This window comes from Notechis scutatus, chromosome 3 (genome assembly GCF_049901735.1).
Source record: "Notechis scutatus isolate UNSWTSFEM ecotype Mainland chromosome 3, rNotScu1.2, whole genome shotgun sequence".
Taxonomy (NCBI): Eukaryota; Metazoa; Chordata; class Lepidosauria; order Squamata; family Elapidae; genus Notechis; species Notechis scutatus.
In genome coordinates this window covers 173,753,857-173,773,075 of record NC_142011.1, presented here as the reverse complement: position 1 = coordinate 173,773,075, position 19,219 = coordinate 173,753,857, and the positions used below count along the sequence as shown (strand labels likewise).

The 19,219-nt window shown below is 37.4% G+C and overlaps 1 protein-coding gene across 4 annotated transcripts in view; it reads left to right on the top strand.

Annotated features, from left to right (window-relative positions):
* Positions 1 to 549: 549 nt before the first annotated feature.
* Positions 550 to 19,219, top strand: part of PDE7A (phosphodiesterase 7A) — a 38,848-nt gene continuing 20,178 nt past the window's right edge. Inside the window, exons 1-3 of one of the 4 annotated variants that reach the window (XM_087961789.1) lie at positions 550 to 663; positions 6,296 to 6,356; positions 13,704 to 13,787. In XM_087961789.1, coding sequence (XP_087817915.1) covers positions 6,350 to 6,356; positions 13,704 to 13,787 — 91 coding nt within the window. In that variant the 5' untranslated portion in view covers positions 550 to 663; positions 6,296 to 6,349. Of the gene's footprint in view, positions 1,368 to 6,295; positions 6,357 to 13,703; positions 13,788 to 19,219 lie in introns of all 4 variants that reach the window. The other 3 variants (XM_026691994.2, XM_087961790.1, XM_026692001.2) reach the window with 3 other exon arrangements.

The window sequence follows — 19,219 nt, the reverse complement described above, 5'->3', positions numbered from 1 at the left end:
TTTAACCACCTGTAGGTAGTATTACCGTGGAACATTATTTTATGTAGCTTACAACACCTTTCCCAATGCTAATCCTTTTTTTTAACCGAACAGGTTTTGTAGGTTACCAACACAGTATTAAAAAAATTGAAACCACAGACCGTAAGTGAATAAATGAGTCAATCAATCCCTTTATCACGCCACCCACAACTTAATATATTGTGTTTCCAGACAAACGCATAGTTAAGGAACAGGGCCGTTAAAGACAAACGCATGCTAGGACAGGTTAGGGGACAAGAAGGAAGTAACTTGAACCACTTATTCAGAGAGGCAGAGGTGGTTTAAGGTCAAGGTCTGAACATAAAAAAGTTTTATGAAAGCTTCAAACACTTTGTACACCATGTCCTCTGCTCCTATCTAAAAATAAAGAAAAACAACGGACCTCACAAGCTAGTGGAGATAGATTGGGCACCTTCCACAACTACCCAAAGGAAACAAAAATAAAACCGGCGAGCGAAAAGGATAAAAAAACAAAACAAAAAAAGGGCCATCAGGCAGGGTAATGACGTCACGGCGTAAGACGTTCCCGCCGGGGATCGTCGCGCCCGCCGCTCGTTCCAGGACGAGGTTTCCTCTTGAGAGGCGTGCACTCGCGTGACACCGAGGGAGGAGAACGTGCTCAGTGTAGGCGAGGAGGACGGGTTGCTCTACGCGCAACTCTTCTTCTTTTCTCTCTCTCTCTCTCTTCCCCCTTCCCCCCCCCGTTAGCTTCCGGCGCCACTACCGCCATCACTCTCCAGCCAGCACCTGGCCCCGCCCCTCGTGCGCGGGGCGCGCCTCGTGCTGGACAATAGCGGCGTTGCCGCAGCCGAGTGGTGTCTCCTCCAAATCAGGCCGGGACTGCCGCAGTTAAAGCAGCCTCCGGGCTCGCCCGCTACGACCTGAACTAACGGCGGCGATGCCGCCGTCCGGGCTACGGAGCTGACCGAGGGACTCGGTATTCGAGCTGGAGGCTTGATGTTGGTTTCTTCCGGATCATCCTCTAGGCTGCCTCTCCGCTTCCCCTACGCGAAGCTCGCCGAGCCCCGGCTCGGACGGTTAGAAAGAAGTCGTTTCTAGCGCTGCCCGGGTTTGCGTGGGGCAGGTTGAAAGCGGTGAGCCGGGCCTGCCTTGATCCCGGAGCCGGGCCTGGCTTGGATTGGCACCCCAGAAGACGAGGAGGTGGCGGCGGCGGTGCTGCCCCCGTTTCAATGGAAGTATGCTATCAACTGCCGGTGCTGCCTCTGGACAGGCCGGTCCCGCAGCACGTCCTCAGTCGCCGGGGGGCCATCAGCTTCAGCTCCAGTTCTGCGCTTTTTGGCTGCCCCAACCCCAGGCAGCTTTCTCAGGTGAGGGCCCCTCTCGCTCTTCCCCGAGGCGGAGACCTTGGAAGGAGGGGCAGGAACCCCCCCCCCCAAGTATATCCGTGCGGGACCCCGAGGGGAAAAAAGGGATGGCTTTGGGGGGGAAAAAACAAAAACCTCGGAGGCTGCAACGTGCAAAGGTTTCGAGTCCTCCAGCCCTGTTCGGTCAGGCGAGAGGGAACAAAAGCGGGCGGTAGGAAGATTAGGCCAGATAGCGTGCAACCAGATAAGGTTTTGAGTTAGCGGCTCAGGCAGGCAAAGCTCGGGACACGCGAAAGACGCACCGAAGCACAGCTTGACTCTGCGGAATTGCCCTCTGTCGGTCTCTGCTCGTCTCCCGTTTTTATTTTTGTTAACACTCGTGGGGTTTTTTTGGGTCACCTGTAGCTGGGTAGTAATGCTGTAGATCGCCAAGATTGCTTTTCGTGAGTTTTTTTGTTGATTTCTCTCTCTCTCCTACGAACCGACTAGAGACAGCCTGTGATTTTATCCTGGTCGTAAGGCAAGAAAGGGGGGAAGAGGATGAAATTGGTTATTTGGTAGGTAGCTGGGGTGATACCTTTAGAGGAGGCATTCAGTCTTTTCATCCTTAATATTTATAGTAGTTACGAGAGTTACTAGGATATAATGAAGCTGTTGTAAATGATTCAGGTTTTAGTGAGGAGTCTTTTGCTTTTCACTTCAGCTGAATCATGCTCATCCGTTAAAATATTTTGCAAAAGATTGCCATATATATTTTTGTTCTGCCTTTTTCAGGCAGTTTAAATATGTCTCTTATAGGTTTTTCAAGTAAATACACTGTGAGTCCAATGTGAATGATACCAGTAATAAATTTAACCATAACAAATGTAGGTAGGTGGTGAAATGTGAGAAAATAGATTCTGTTGCCATTTTTGGCGCTCTTCAAATGTTTTGAGGATTGGGTTATCCATCTGTTATTGCCCTGATGCAGTCTGCTGAGATTTCCCTGTGAATGATAACAAATCCCTGAATCTTATAAGGCATTTGTCCAGAATTAGAGCTATATATTTGTTTTATTTTTGCAATATTCCAGGTATTTGGGCAAACCATAATTTTATTCAAACTTCTAAGGGTGTGGATTCCTTTCAAATTTGAAATAGTTCTTTCTGGCTAATACTATTCACAAATGAAGAGGAAACCAGTTATTCTTTGGTTACTTTTTGAGTTTAATAGCACAACAAAATATGCTACAGAATGTGAAGTATAAAAAATTAGTTGATAATAGAGGCAAACTTAAATTTATTAGGATTGTGTCTAAAGAAATATCACTGATAGAAACTATATTGACTCCAAATTTATGTGAAATACTAGATTGCAAATTATTCAGAAGGAATATGTTTGTGCTTATTTTAAAGAATTCAGAGGCAAATTGGTATAATGGCAGTGGTGTATTGAAAGAATGCTGACTGAAGTAGTCCTGTCATGTACTCTCAAAATCTGAGGATAGGAAGACGTGGGATGTTTGATGTTTGGAAAATAGAAATAGAATTTTAACCATGTCATTTTGTTTGTGTGATGATCCATAACAAAACATAACTGCAGTTTTTGAGCCATCCCATAGATATTCTTGAATTGAGATTAAGGCATTAGCGCTGGGATTTTAGGTGATAATATCCTTTGATCTCAGACATTAAATATGCTTCCAATCGAACTGATTTAGTAAAACCTGAGTTCAAGCAAGGGACTTGGGATCAAAATTCTACCTTTATGTAATAGTAGAAATTACGTCCAATTGATTTTTATGCATTTGGTTACCTGAGTAGTTAATATAACTAAGTTAGCTGATAGTGGAATTCATATTCCGTTAATTAGTTATATCCTTTGGGAACAGAAAATACAAGAAAAAGTTATTTGTGTTTATTGCTTAGCAGTTTAGCTATTATGCTATAAATTATATGCTAGGATATTATCAATAGAAACTGCTATGCAGAATGGTATTAAGTTTGAAAAGAAGATTGATAGCTTTTGCTTACAATTGTTGACATCTTGTAAATTAAATGATTGTAGGCATTGATATTTCTTTTGCAAACATTAGTCATTCTTACAAGGAATTTATAGTTTACAGTTAATTTAATATTTTCTTTCCACAATTCTTTATACTGAAGAATGTTTAATATTAATTATGAAGTCTCAAGTGTTCAGTAAATAATTTGATTGTGTTTATACAAAATGACTGTTCTTAAGGACAAACCATTTGGATGAGGTAATTATTAATGGAATGTATAAAAGGGCATGTTTTATTTCAGTTATTAGGATGCTAAGTTGTTTTTTACAATATTTAGTTACAACTATATTAGTACAACTTTTAAGTAGAGCAATTCACAGAAAATACTGAAAGACTTAAATCTCTGTTGCTGACAGTAAATTACAATTAGGCATTATTTTATTTATTAATTAAATTTATATGCCACCCAGGTTATTGTCAAGTGACTCTGGATGGCTTATAAATATCATAAAAACAAAGGTACAAAACAGTAAAACATTAAATATTAAATAAGAGACTAAAAAAGTTAAAAACGCAGAATACCATGATGTGGCAATATGATCTTCTTCGTCCCAATAACCATTTCCAAAATGGAATGTCCCCATTGACGCCCCAAGTCAGTTGACAGAGCCATGTTTTGAAGTTCTTATGAAAGATCAAGAAGGTGGGGGCACATAGCTTGAGAGGCATAATATTCCAGAGGGTGGGAGCCTTGGCAGAAAAGGCCTTTCTCCTTTTTGCCGCCAGCTAGAATTCCTTGACTGATAGGGTTTGCAGCATACCCCTTCTTCTGGAATGAATGGCTTTAAGGGTTTTAAGGTCATAAAGCAACACATTGAATTGGACATGAAAGCAGACTGGTAACCAACGCAGCTTATGCAACAGCAATGTTACATGCTGTTCAAGGGATAACTGCTGCCAGCATTTAAGAATAAAGGTTTAGAAAATGAAATGCAATAACTGAATATTAACAGCTCTAATATATAACTATAATCCATATTCAAAATTATGATGAGCAGGGCCCAACTTTTTTTTAAATGAACAGATATATATTACTGTATTAACTTCATCTAATTTGTTCCCTTGCAGAATACTAGAAACAGAAATGAGAGTGTAAAATCCACTCTAGAAAGCCTATTAACTCTCTAGTGAATAAACTCTAAGGTTCAATATCCTTAGAAAAAGTTCATTCAGGTTATTTTATAAAAATGTAAATAGGTGATAACATTGACTGACTTGAGGACATTTTGATCAGTACCTTTGGGCACATAAGTTATCTTTTGTTTTTCTCTTCTTCTAAGTTTCAGTGTATTTTAATGAGTAACTGGATCTGAACTTGAAAAAAATCTAGTTTGAGCTCCAAATACTTCAGTAAGATTGAAACTCTACCCATAAGTTCACAACAGTCTGATTTGAATGTGAACCAAGTACTCTAAATTCAAAATATTTTACATATCCCTGAACAAATGTTATGGAGATTTAAATTTTTCAGTGAAATTTTTTAGCTATTGTATATATATTGTGCTCTCTAAATCTTAACTTTTTAAATCCATTCTTTTTCTTTATGGACCATCAGAAAACCAGTTTTTATGTCATCTAAATACTCCTTTTAATGGGTCTGGTGGTTTATAAACTGTGGACAGGAAGTCTGGATTTAAACCTGCATATGCAGTTGTACCTCTTGTTGCCTCAGAAAGCCATTTTCATTTTCAGATAGTAGTCATTTTCAGTTGATGAAAACTACATAGTATTACAGAATTCTGAAGGGGTCTCTAAACTTCTGCACCTGCCATATTCGTTATTTTTTCCTTCTGAATCTGTAAACAATTGTAAATGTACATTTGAATATACAGAAACATGGTATAAATATGTTGCCATTAACTTTGTACCATATACAGATTGTGACAGCTTCATTTTATTTAAAGATTTATTGAAATATATAATTGGAGAGGGTGTCTAAACTTTTGTATACAACTGAAGAGCTGTTTAGTCAGGGTTTTTATAGTTTCATGTCTTCTTCTCTTTCCTGTTTTGTTTGTATGTATCCTTAGAAAGTAATGAGCTTTTCCCCCTAATACTGGCACTGTCAATTATCAGACACTCCTATGACTTTGGCATGGTCATGCCATTGTTTCCAGATCTGTTAATGGAACTTGTATACCTTTTTGTTATAATTAGAGTGGTGCTTTCTGACTGGGGAGTGTCTGTCACCTGGCACTCATGCTCAATATTATACATATTTAAATGGACTTATCTTGGTAATAATACAGAAACGATTTGTTAGTACCTTCCTTACATTTGATACTGGAGTTTCTTCTAAGTATTCACCTTCCTTATATTTACAAACTTCTATCTGTCTTATCTCCATTGTGGATTATTGTTAATATTCCACTCTTTTTTCAACTACTGGCAAAAGATCCGGTTAGTTTTACTGCCTAAAACAGAGGTTCCCAATCTTGAATTATTATTGGAATAATTATCATAGGAGCGGAGTCTTACTAATATCCAGCCATTTCGGGGAGTCAGGGGATATAGGAAGGAACTAGTTCTAGTAAGGGATATAGGAAGAAATTCGTTTTAATATGTTTAGCAATTTAAATCTCTTGAGTGACTTGTTTTTTCTGTGCACTGTGCACTAGTAAGTTCACTGTAAAATATGATTGGATGTAGCCAAAATATATGCCATTGGCTTTTTAACTAAGAACCATCATTTTATAATTGATTTTAGAGAATTAAGATGAGTGGAATGTGAAGAAAAGTATGCCATCTAAGGCTAGTTTTGTTAAACATGATTAAAGTTTGAACTTTTGTCCTTTACTGCAACATTTATTTACAATGGTCTTGAAATAAAATTAGAAATTAAGACACTTTAAAAAAAGTAGAAATAACACATGTTTTTAATTTTCAGAGACGTGGAGCAATTTCCTATGACAGTTCTGATCAAACTGCATTGTACATTCGCATGTTAGGTAAGTGTGGTTGCTTATTGAGATTCCAGATCTCTCTTGTTATGTAGACAAAATGCAGAATGCATTTTAATAACGTTGGGTTTTTTGGTCCATTGCTTTCAGATACTTCTAATTATTTACATTTAATTTGGTACCATTTTCATATTGCGTCAGACACTAAAAATACATCTGAAGATGATTTAAAAAAAGGAAGATATGGGCTGTCCTGTAATTCAGATTTCATTAGGAAGAAAATATGGCAGTGGAGATGCAAATACATAAGAGAAATACTGAAGAACATGCCAGATATTAAATATATGATACTGAAGAGCCATGCATTTACATTTATACAGTATATAAATTGTATACATGTATTTATTTGTAATGTACATTATTTGTGTTACAGGTTAGCTCTTGTAGTTATAGTTCTTGTGTTGAACATGGAGAGATTAAGCAAATGCCAAGTACATATAAGATTAAGAATCTGTTATGTTTAAAGATAGTTGGAATGACTCATGAACAAATACTTGTATAGGAATGAGTTTCAGCTTAAGTTGTAAACTAAATATTGTCACGTGCTAGCAATTTTGAAATCGTGCAAGTTCAAAACGGAGAAAAAGATATAGAAGGAATTTTAATATAAATTATTCAGATTAGTTCCTCAGACAGAGAGAAATATATCATCATAAGTGATTTTACTTGTTGCAGCCTTTGCAGTGACTTCTGTTTAGGTTATTCATTATTACAAATTTTGCAGAAATGCGTTGATGCTGACTTTTAGAACACTGAACCCTAAAGTAAGTTCATTTGTTAATACTGAACAATCCTCAGACAGTAAGTGTTGGATGATATAGCTATTAATTTTACTTTAGTACCTGCTAAAATCATAGTAGAATCTCTATGCATCCCCAGATAAAAAAAACCCTTGTAATCCTGTTGCATATGTGAAATCGAAAGTAAATGATTCCTTAAAAATAATTACAATATATTAATTCTAAATTTCCTTTCTGGTATCTAGTATCTACACAATTATTTTTTGTTTATTATATAGGCAAGTTCAGTCTAATTTGGCAAATTTCATTCATCCCTGTTTACTGCTGCGCCACAGACACTAACCTCCCTGTTTGTTTTAATTTCTTCTGTGGTATTTGTTGGTATTTGGCAACACTAGGAAAGTATTTATTTTTATTGTTTCATTTAAGTTAACAAGCCTTAGTTGATTAAAAAGCACTTCCAGCAGTTTGCCAGATAAGGCAACAAATCCAGAGGCCGGTCCTTCCATGAAAGTGAAACTTAAAATGAAAGTAGCTTTGTACCATTATTAAACATCTAATTTCCGAATCTGAGTTTCAGTACAGACATCATACAGTTTATCTAGACCATTCTGAAGGCCAAAAGCAATGGTATTGAATCCAGGTAGTTTAGAATTACATTATAATTGCTAGAAGATACCTTCTGATTGTTCAGAAAAAGTAACAGTGCTACTGTAGTATGGTATGTAGCTCCCAAACCAAAATAAGTAAGATAAAAGATAATATAGTCAGTAGTGCCAAAGGCATGGGGGCTGCACTCACGCCACCAGATCTCAGTTGAGACACAGTTCTACCAGGTTGTTCTCAATGCAAACACTTGTAAGATACAAATCAGAAGTGAATCCATGTAAAAGTCCAGTTTAATAAAGGCATAGAGCAAAATATGTATACTACCTGGTGGGTAAATTCATATAGATTTGGACTCTGACTAGAGTCCAAATCTAGATGAATTTACCCACCAGGTAGTATAAATATTGAGTTGCCTATGCACAACCTTATGGCTTTATCTGGACTGAAATTGATTTTGTGACTCCCAGTGAGGTTGATACCTCCCACTGAACCTTCCACTGAATTTGGCCACCTATTTGCTAGGTCCAGTGTCCTCCTGGGTCTTTTGGTTTGGTCCATGTGGTGGTATTGACATCTTTATGGGAGAGGGTGAAGAAGAAGGCTTGAAGAAGGAGGTGGTACAGCTCCTTTTAAAGAGACCATTGCTGGATTCTTTCCTTCTGGATAGTTATTGTCCAGTTTCTAACCTTCTCTTTGTAATGTAGGTTGTTGAAAAAGTGGTTGGATAGTTCTTGTAAAGCAGTGATCCCCAACCTTTTTTATGCCGCGGCCCGGTACCGGCATCAGCTGGGCACCGCGGCCCGGTACCGGCGTCAGCTGGGCACCGCGGCCCGGTACCGGCGTCAGCTGGGCGCCGCCATCTTTTTTTAATGAAAAAGTGCTTCCGGTGACCTCACGGAAGCACTTTTTCATCAAAAGATGGCGGCGCTAGCTTCGGTGAGCTTTTCCGGTAGAAATGGCTTTCTACCCGGAAAAGCTCACCGAAGCGCATGCGCCGCCATCTTTTTGATGAAAAGTGCTTCCGGTGAGCTTTCTACCAGGAAAAGCTCACCGGAAGCACTTTTTCATCAAAAAAAGATGGCGCCCAGCAAACCAGCGGCCCGGTAGGACTTGTTCCACGGACCGGTCCCGGTCCGCGGACCGGTGGTTGGGGACCCCTGTTGTAAAGGGTCTTGAAAAAGCAGATCATTTGAATCCATTTCAGGCTAGGGTATTGCACAGAAATAATATTGGTCACACCTTGATGACTTTTGGTGAAGATGGGATGGGGGCGGTATGTCCATCCGTGTGTTTCTTGGTATCTCAGCATTTTTCAGTACCATTGGCCATTGATATCTTTTTGACTGGTTGCAGAAGCTAGGAGTTGGAAATACTATGTTGCAGTGGTTTGCCTCCTTCAGTGATTAGTCCTAATAGGTATTGACAGAGGGGAGAGGTTGCACCTGCAGCCCCTCAGTGCATTTAGCTTCAAGGCTCAAGGTTTAACACCTACAGGAACCTACATGTTGGGTGACATTGGCAATCAGTTTGGAGTCCAGTATCATGAGTCTGCTGATGACTTGTGCATTGTTAATCCTGGCCTTGGGCTATGAAAGTGTTAATAGCTTCTGGAGGATGTTTAGATCTGAATGGAGAGAAATAGACAACCATGACAGAACCCTGACTGGCTGTGGTTAACCCCCCCCCCCCCGGATGTTTTCATCTTTGGCCTTGGATGGAATCACACTTTCCTCTATGAGATTTCTATATACAAGTTGGGAGTCATCTTGAACTCTCAGCTACTGCTCTAAAAGCAGTAAAGTAAGGAGCTCTTATTTTTCTGCTTGTTTATTAGCAAGATAATTGTTATCATGCCTATTGATGTTTAGATAATCTGGACCACATAGAGTTTTTATTGAACTCTTGGGTCATAATGTATTCATACGTTAAATTGGTATACATAATACTGCATTGGTGACACAACAATTATGACAGTGTTGGAAAGGTCAATTTGTATAATTTCATTTTTCCATCCAATATACCCAATTCAGGCAACTGGCAAAAGAGTGGATTGTTAGTTTCATAAGATAGTAACAATCTTTGTCTCATTTTATCTCTGTTTTTAGATATTGCAACTTGCTTACTCTGTTTTCAGTTTTCAGAAAACCAGTACGATTTGTAAAATGCTGCTAAATTAAGGTTTTGTTTAGTCAATAATCTCTTCTCAGAAGGGATTCAAGGAGCGAAATAAGGAATGGATCTTGAATTTTTTTTAGTTGTTCCATATAAAATACAAATGACTGATTATATTTAAGAATCTCCCACTGCATTTGCATAAATCTTCCATCCTACATAATGGAGAAAGGAATGCATTCTGGCAACTGGGTCCATTTTGTTGGCAAGTGGCCATAGTAGTTGTTATTGGGTATAATTTAGTGCAGTATTTGAATATGGAATATTTAATTTAGAGAAAAAATAGCAATAAGCCTGAAACTGATAGAACTATTATTGATTCAATTAAATAAAGCATTCATTATGATGAATGTCTTTCTCAGGGACAGATGCTATTTTGAAAACTCCAGTACTTAAAGCAGATAAAGTTGATAAGGTTTTCAAGTGCTTGTCTATTCATCAGTAGTTGAAAGAATCCCTTTGAAAAGAAATATTATTTGTTCTATTCACATTGAGTCTGACTTTTTTAAAGGAACATTATCTTACGTTGCAATTACAATCACACTGATTTTATTCTGCATTTGTTAAGTTTAATATCCCCTAAGGGATATTCACTGAAACATTTGGCAATGCATAATTCTTTAATCATTTCTGCTTTCTGCTCCTTTTTATTTATAGCATTTCCTGCTTAAGCAGGGGGTTAAGCTAGAAGACCTCCAAGGTCTCTTCCAACTCTGTTAATCTGTTATTTTGTCAAGATGCTTTCTTACATTCTAAATAATCCTATAAGTATAAAACTAAGAAAGGATTCAAAATAAAAAGTTTAAAACTAAGTCTTGAGATTTCAAATTATTTTTGTTATTAATAGATGAATTTATGTACATCCAAATGTGTATAGCCTGAGATCCAGTACATGTGCTCTTCCCAAAGTGTTAAGTGTGGTCTAAGACATTTCTGAAAGTTGTTACCAAATAATATTTGTAATATATTGGAGAAGATTTAATACATAACTGTATTTTAACTACATTTAAATATAAGTGAAATAAATTTAGATTCTGTCCTGGCCCCACTGCTCCAGCATATTATTCCAAGGAAAATTCAGGAAAGATTATGTTACAAATTATAACATATTATTTATCTTAACTATTGTTGGGGAAAAATTCAAAGAATAATCATTAATGGAAATTATATTTCAAATCATGGTATTTGAAGATGGCTTATTTCAATTAATCATAATTAATGTAAACCCAGTTTAGAATGACATCCCAAGCTGTGGTTAATTTAAAATAAAAGTTCTGATTTCCTCACTTTTGGGTTGAAAGAGAGAGTATGGGGAAAGCATAATGTTGAGGCTTAGTGGGATTTGCTCTTTTAATGTTAGATAATAATGATTAGGTACATTCACATGCAGGCTGCTGCAAGTGGTTGAAATCAATTTAGGTGCAGGATTGGATTTGAATTTCCCAAACTGCCATTCTAAAATAAGATGCTGCTGTTGAAGCCAATGTTGTTTACTTTCCTAAGCACTGTGTATGTACTAAGACTAAGAATTGCAAAATGAAAACAAACTGCTTCTTTTTTGGCTGATGGGAACAGCCAGATTTATCTTCCCCCTGCTGCTATTCCCTTCCTTTCCAGTGGCAGGTTGTAGCTGGGTTGTAACTCCTCAGGCAATTGATCAAGGGATTATTTCATTTAGAGGTATGGAGAAGTCAGTTCCTTACATTTTCTGTTTTTGTAACTGACTTCGGTCTGTCTTTTCATCATTCAACTAACTGGTAGCTCTTTGTCGTGAGTTGGGTGGCTGTATACATTTATTTAATAATAAATAAACAAATAAACATAGCCTTTGAAGCTCTGGCACCTCCAGATGCATGGACTCCAACTTCCAGATTCCTTAGTTAACATTACCATTGCTGAGTATTCTTGAGAAATCTGGGAAAGCTGACAAATCCTCATATTTAGAGGATTTAGAGGAACTTTAACTATAATGGTCCTGATAGATTAATTCTGAGAAAATTGTGTGATTGCTACTAGTGACTAGTGCTAGCTACAGTGAAAGTTACATGGAAAGTGACTTTCACTTCTTTTTGGTTAGGATTTTTGTAAAAAAAACTTTGTAAAAACAACTAACAGCTTTCCATTTGTAGCTTCTGTAGAAGGAAGGAAGGAGTTAGTAGAACTGAAAAACTACTATATGTGAATACATTTTTATTTATTTACTCCGTTGCATAGAACTACCACAGGATCACTTGATTTTCTTCAAACTTGCTTCTATTTCCATCTGAAGCATTTCTTATAATTCAGTGCTTATGCATTTAAATAGATGTAAGTAGATTCCTTATTAGAAAAGCCACATCAGTTTATAGATAAGCTCATTGTTTTAGAAGAAAAACTCTGGTTGTGTAAGACTAACATAATCATGACATACGAAGTGTTTCTGCAAAAGTTGACATAACATATAACACAAAATGAAATGAAATCTTATCTTAGATATAAGCAGACTTGCAGCAATATTTTGAAAAACATCCCATAATAATAAAATCATCACCAAATACCAGAGCCCTGGTGGTGCAATGGCTAGAATGCAGTATTGCAGGCTGACTCTGCTCACTGCCAGCAGTTTGATCCTGACCAGCTCAAGTTTGACTTAGCTTTCCATCCTTCCGAGGTCAGTAAAATGAGGATCCAGATCTCTTCGGGTTGTAAAGCACTGTAAGCTGTATATAAGTACTATTGCTATTGCTAAGGGCAGCTTTATTTGGAACAGCTTACATCCTGCAATAGAACCTTTAATATTATTAAACAACAATTGCAATTCCTTTCTCTTTCTTTGGGAAAGACTTGATAAATGGACAAAAATGTCAAATCGTTAAAATCCTGGCTGACTTGTGATTCATCATAATATAAAATTTGGACCTATTGAGGAAAAAAGTTATACAATAATAGTATATATCTGAGTTCTGAGTACAATTTGTATCATGTCAGCTTTTGGCATATCTGTGAAGTATTTCTATAATTTGAAAAAAAAAATCTAGGCATTGGTAAATACTGATTAAGAGCTTTTGGTGTAGGTGGTTAGGTATCAAACTAGAAAGAAGGAGACAGTTTTAGTTTCATCTTTGGTATGAGAAGCCAGCTGGGTGACCTTGGGTTAGTCACTTTTTTCTCAGGTTTAGGTAGGAGGCAATGGCAACCACTTCTGAAAAACTTTGTCAAGAAAATTGCAGGGACTTATTCAGGTAGTCTCTGAAATTAAGACATGATTGAATGGAAGAAAAAATAATTATTTATTGTTTTGCCAGTATAAACATAACATTATTATAGAAGATGCTTATTTTTGTTGAAGGGGAAATACTTGCAGTAATTTTCATGTTAATACTACATTTTGATATTTTAATGACTGATATAATCAAGTTGAACATAAATAAATTCTAATGGCAATTACTATAATTTTGAAAATTATAAATGTAGGATTGTATACATTAGAAATCTACTCAACTGATATATTTTAGAAAAATGATTTGATACTGAAGAGAATTTTTTTTTTGATATTTTTCTTATGTTTTTGTCATTATGGTAATTTAGCATATATATTAAATGTAAATATATATCTAGTGAATTGTGTATGAGAAGGTAGGAAAGGAATTTGTAACAAGCAGGGAATTGGATATTTGAAAAAAACTTCAAACTTGTGAAATTGCATCTAAGGTAAAGGTGCTGTATTATTGTTACGCTACATCCACAGAACATCTACACCTTGCAACTGTAGTCAGTTGCATTTTTCTCTGTAGCTCTTCGACATGGTATATTTCACTCTTGACCCTATTTCCAGGAGATGTACGAGTAAGAAGTCGGGCAGGATTTGAAAGAGAGAGAAGAGGTTCTCATCCATACATTGATTTCCGTATTTTTCACTGTAAGTATTTAATAGTAGTACAGTAATGAAGAATTCCATTTGTGTTTGGCTGCTGCGCCTATAGTCATACCAGACTTTATTAACTAATATTTCTCATTTACGGAAATAATTTCTATTTGAAATGTTGTGAACACACTCTATGTAGAATATTGCAGTATTGTTTCTTAAGCTATATTATACCAAGTTGAAAAAAAATGCACAATGAATTCAGGCTTTTGAATGAGTGAGGATACAAACACAGCAGTTGTCGCCAGATCTCTAAATTCAAATATGTCTTTTCCTGGGATAATGCAGTGCAATAACTGCAGAGGGTAATTGAATAATCTTTTGGAAAAAAAACCAAAATTCTCTACTTCACAGATTAGGGCATAATTAGAGAATCTCATTCTTGTGTAAATTTACTAATTCCATTGGCAAAGAGGCAATATTTTATAAGAATGTAAAACTCCTCATCTCTTCCAGACTTTAAGAATTAAAGGCTCTGATTGCAAAGGATAACCAATCTTTATCTGTTTAGGTAGCCATGATGATAAGATATAGAAGTGCAAATGTTCTCACTGTGAACATGGCTTGAAATTTTAATAATAAAATTTATAAGATTCTAATGAAAGACAGACTGTAGTTGCAAAATGATAGGTTTGAGCAAATCATGACATACTAGATGCAATTATCTCTATTTTAAAAATACCATCTTCTGTGATATTTTAAATGCTTGGATTAATCTGAAAGCTGCTTCTTGACAGAATGCTGAAGATTTGTATAGTTCAGCTACATATGAATATTACATAAAGAAGTTCTGTTATTCCTGGGAGATTTTGGCTTTACTGTACATTCTTTTGTGGGATGATTTCCCTACATTTTCATTTGAATGTTCTTTCATTTGGACCATTTCCTTTGTGTGCAAAGTAGGATGTTTTGAGTATTTTGGAAGTAAAAGTTAAAAGTTCTTAAAAGTTCAGCTCTTTGAATTTCGAAACACTTCGTAGATGCTCAGTTCAGGTTGCCCTCAAGTTACAACGATTTATTTAGTGACTGTTGAAAGTTACACTGGCACTGAAAAATGAGACTTACAACCAGTCCTCCTCACACTTAAAACTGTCACGGTACCCACATGGTCACATGATCAAAATGTGTGGGCTTGGCAACTGATATTTATTCACAGTGGTTGCAGTGTTCTGTGGTTGTATGATTGCCATTTGCAGCCACTCTAGCCAGTTTCCAAAAGCAAAATTTATTGGGGAAGTTGGTTTTGCTTAACAAAAACATGATTTATTTAACAGCTGCAGTGAATCACTTTAATTGTGGCAAAAAAGGTTTTAAAATCAGGTGTGAGTCACATAACAATCACCATAGCAGCAGAAATTCTGGATCCAATTGTCATAAGTTGAGGACTAATTGTATGTACTTTCAAAATAGACTGTTTCACATAGAGATGTTTTTAACACTATTCAAAAGTTTTCTTGTTTTGCTGAAAGTAGTAGTTTATTTATTGGGAAAATAAATACTACCCTGTGTGTAGATGTCATATTACTCATTAAAAAAAGCAAGATGGGTCATTTCATTCTGTTATACTTGATCTAATAAACTGAAATATGCTCAAGCTATTTGTGAATACAATTCTTTCATCTATTCACACTGGTACTAGAAAAAAAGCAGGAAGTAATAATGGCTTCCTTTTTCTTTTTGTTTGAACTGTGAAACTGTAGTTGCCAGCCTTCAATAAAGTACATAATCTGTAACCATATGGCACTGAATTAAGATTCTGGCTTAATAAGGTTGCTTGATATAGTTTTCTGATTCAGGTAAATTGACCATTATTTGCATTCATCTTACTATAGCTAGAATCGTCCAAGATTGTGCTGGAATCATTGATTGAAGTGGGTATTTAATGTCTCATTTTGATCCATCCTATTTTTGAGGCCTAATACAGAAATAATGTGCTGTCAAGTAAAAAGAGAGAGAAAAAGAGTGTGTGATTGGAACCATGATTGCCCTCTAGCATCTTGAGAATGCCTGGTCACTACTATTGAAGGGTATATCTCCTGGCAGAAAAACATTAAAATAGTATTTGACAGCAAATGACCTTGGTCAGGTACTTTATCACTGGTGAGAATCATAGTCTGAGCTTAGGTAATAGTTGTCTGTTGAATGTCCTTCCTTCCTTCCTTCCTTCCTTCCTTCCTTCCTTCCTTCCTTCCTTCCTTCCTTCCTTCCTTCCTTCCTTCCTTCCTTCCTTCCTTCCTTCCTTCCTTCCTTCCTTCCTTCCTATTGTTCTAATACGTGTACTGAAGAACAGATAGTTTAACAAGAGTTGTATCTTAACTATGAATAATAATAAGAGATGGCAAACCTAATTCCCTACATGAACAATTAGAGTGAGCTGTGAGCCTTTCGGAACCAGTCCACAGAAGGGGTGGGCGCATTCCCACTTGCACGAGTGAGTGTGTGGGCACTCCATTTGCACAAGTGTAGGGCACAAATGCCTGCCACTTGTGCAAATGAACTGAGTGCCCGCGTGCTTGCCGCCACTGGCCTGGAACCATCCCTGCCCATTTGCAAAGTCAGAAAGTTTGGGGAACTCTGGTTTAGAAGGCAAACACTTTCAGAGTCATTGCTGAAATGTTTAAAACACAACCTTTATTCAAACTAGAAATAAAGAGGTTAAAGAGCCCTAAAAGAAAGAGAAGGAAATCATGTGATTGAAATACATCACCGGGAGTAAGATTTGCTTATATTTTCTGTACCAAGTTGGAAGGTCTAAACTCCCAATTACTTATACTAAGTACATTAATGCGAAAATTATGCTACCTAACTGGTTATGTGAAGCTTAATTAAATTGATTAAAAAAAATATCCACCATGATACTGTCTATATCTAGGCAGACCGATACTATTTTTCTAGGTTTCAGATAGTGATCTTTCTTATTCCTACTTTGAGAGTCGGGGGGTTAAATTTAGAGTCCTATGTGCAAAGAATGTGTGTATTATTGACAGTTGGTTGATCTTGTGAATAATAACCACAAGACAGTGTTAAGTCACTCAACTTTACATTTCTAGTTAAGATGGAAAAAATAAGCTTTTTCATTTATTGTTTGGCAGGAATATTGCTGTGATAGCACATTTAAATGTAGGAAGTATCTGTAGCTGATTGCTCTATGAACAAAGATTAATAAATTCCAGTCCTAGAAATGCTAGTTAACTTGTGAATAACAAAAAGACAGGACAGATAATGATATTTAGACTAACATATCCTCATATGAGCTTTCTACCTGGAGTATACTTCTGTTGGTTTTATATTTTCACTGTATCTTTTGGGTTAGATTAAAATGGGCAATAAAAAACATGAAGCTCTGTGATTAATATACACATCTTATAAATGTACACAGAATTTTTGAATATGAAACTTGATAAACTATATATTTCAAAGATTAATACTGTTTGGAAAGCAGCTATATACATCACCCCATAATTGTAACTTGTTGGTGCATGTTCTGATTCCTACCGTTGCTGTAGCCTTTTCTCAGTCACTACTCATATACATGTGAATTTGCTATCAGACTGAATCCATACCTACTTGTACATTGTTTGTCTCTGATAGTTCTCTGTTAGATTGGATTTTAGAAACATTGGCATTATAGCAGAGTTTAATGTGTATGCTTTTCAAATGAAATTGTTACATCTTGAGTTTTAAAAATTAGCTGAAGAATCTTGACAAGAAGTAAAACTGCAGTGTAAAGCTAAACTTACCGGTATATATGCACATGCTTGAAATGAGATTGCAACCAATAAATTTCTAATTTAGTTATTTTTAGTATATTAAAATGAAGCCAAAACATTCTAATGTTTTTCCTGTGCCCTGTATTTTCTCATTACTTGTCAAGGATTTGAAAAAATCTAGTGAAGATCAATATTGCTGTTAACTTCACAGTATTGCTACACTCTGAATTCTTTCAATTTAATAGTAAATACACTGCTCAAAAAAATAAAGGGAACACAAAAACAAGATATCCCAGATCTGAATGAATGAAATATTCTTATTAAATACTTTGTTCATTACATAGTTGAATGTGCTGACAACAAAATCACACAAAAATTATAAGTGGAAATCAAATTTAGCAACCCACGGAGGTCTGGATTTGGAGTTACACTCAAAATTAAAGTGGAAAAAAACACTACAGGGTGATCCAACTTTGATTAAAACAAGTCAAAATGAGGCTCAGTAGTATGTGTGGCCTCCAAGTGCCTGTATGACCTCCTTATAACACCTGGGCATGCTTCTGATGAGGTGGCAGATGGTCTCCTGAGAGATCCCCTCCCACACCTGGACTAAAGCATCCCCCAACTCCTGGACAGTCTGTGGTGCAACGTGGCGTTGGTGGATGGAGTGAGACATGATGTCCCAGATGTGTTCAATTGGATTCAGGTCTGGGGAATGGACGGGCCAGGCTATAACATCAATGTCTTCGTCTTGCAGGAACTGCTGACACACTCCAGCCATATGAGGTCTAGCATTGTCTTGCATTAGGAGGAACCCAGGGCCAACCGCACCAGCATATGATCTCACAAGGGGTCTGAGGATCTCATCTCGGTACCTAATGGCAGTCAGGCTACCTTTGGCGAGCACATGGAGGGCTGTGCGGCCCCCTAAAGAAATGCCACCCCACACCGTTACTGACCCACTGCCAAACTGGTCATGCTGGAGGATGTTGCAGGTAGCAGAATGTTCTCCACGGCGTCTCCAGACCTTGTCACATCTGTCACGTGCTCAGTGTGAACCTGCTTTCATCTGTGAAGAACACAGGGTGCCAGTGGGGAATTTGCCACTCTTGGTGTTCTCTGGCAAATGCCAAATATCCTGCATGGTGTTGGGCTGTAAGCACAACCCCCACCTGTGGACATCGGGCCCTCATACCACCCTCATGGAGTCTGTTTCTGACCGTTTGAGCAGCCACATGCACATTTGTGGCCCACTGGAGGTCATTTTGCAGGGCTCTGGCAGTGCTCCTCCTGTCCCTCCTTGCACAAAGGTGGAGGTAGCGGTCCTGATGCTGGGTTGTTGCCCTCCTATGGCCTCCTCCATGTCTCCTGATGTACTGGCCTGTCTCTTGGTAGCACCTCCATGCTCTGGACACTACGCTGACAGACACAGCAAACCTTCTTGCCACAGCTTGCATTGATGTGCCAGCTTGGATGAGCTGTACTACCTGAGCCATTTGTGTGGGTTGTAGACTCCGTCTCATGCTACCACTAGAGTGAAAGCACCGCCATCATTCAGAAGTGACCAAACCATCAGCCAGAAAGCATAGGAACTGAGAAGTGGTCTGTGGTCACCACCTGCAGAACCACTCCTTTATTGGAGATGTCTTGCTAACTGCCTCTGCTTTCTACCTGTTGTCTATTCCATTTGTACAACAGCATGTGAAATTGATTGTC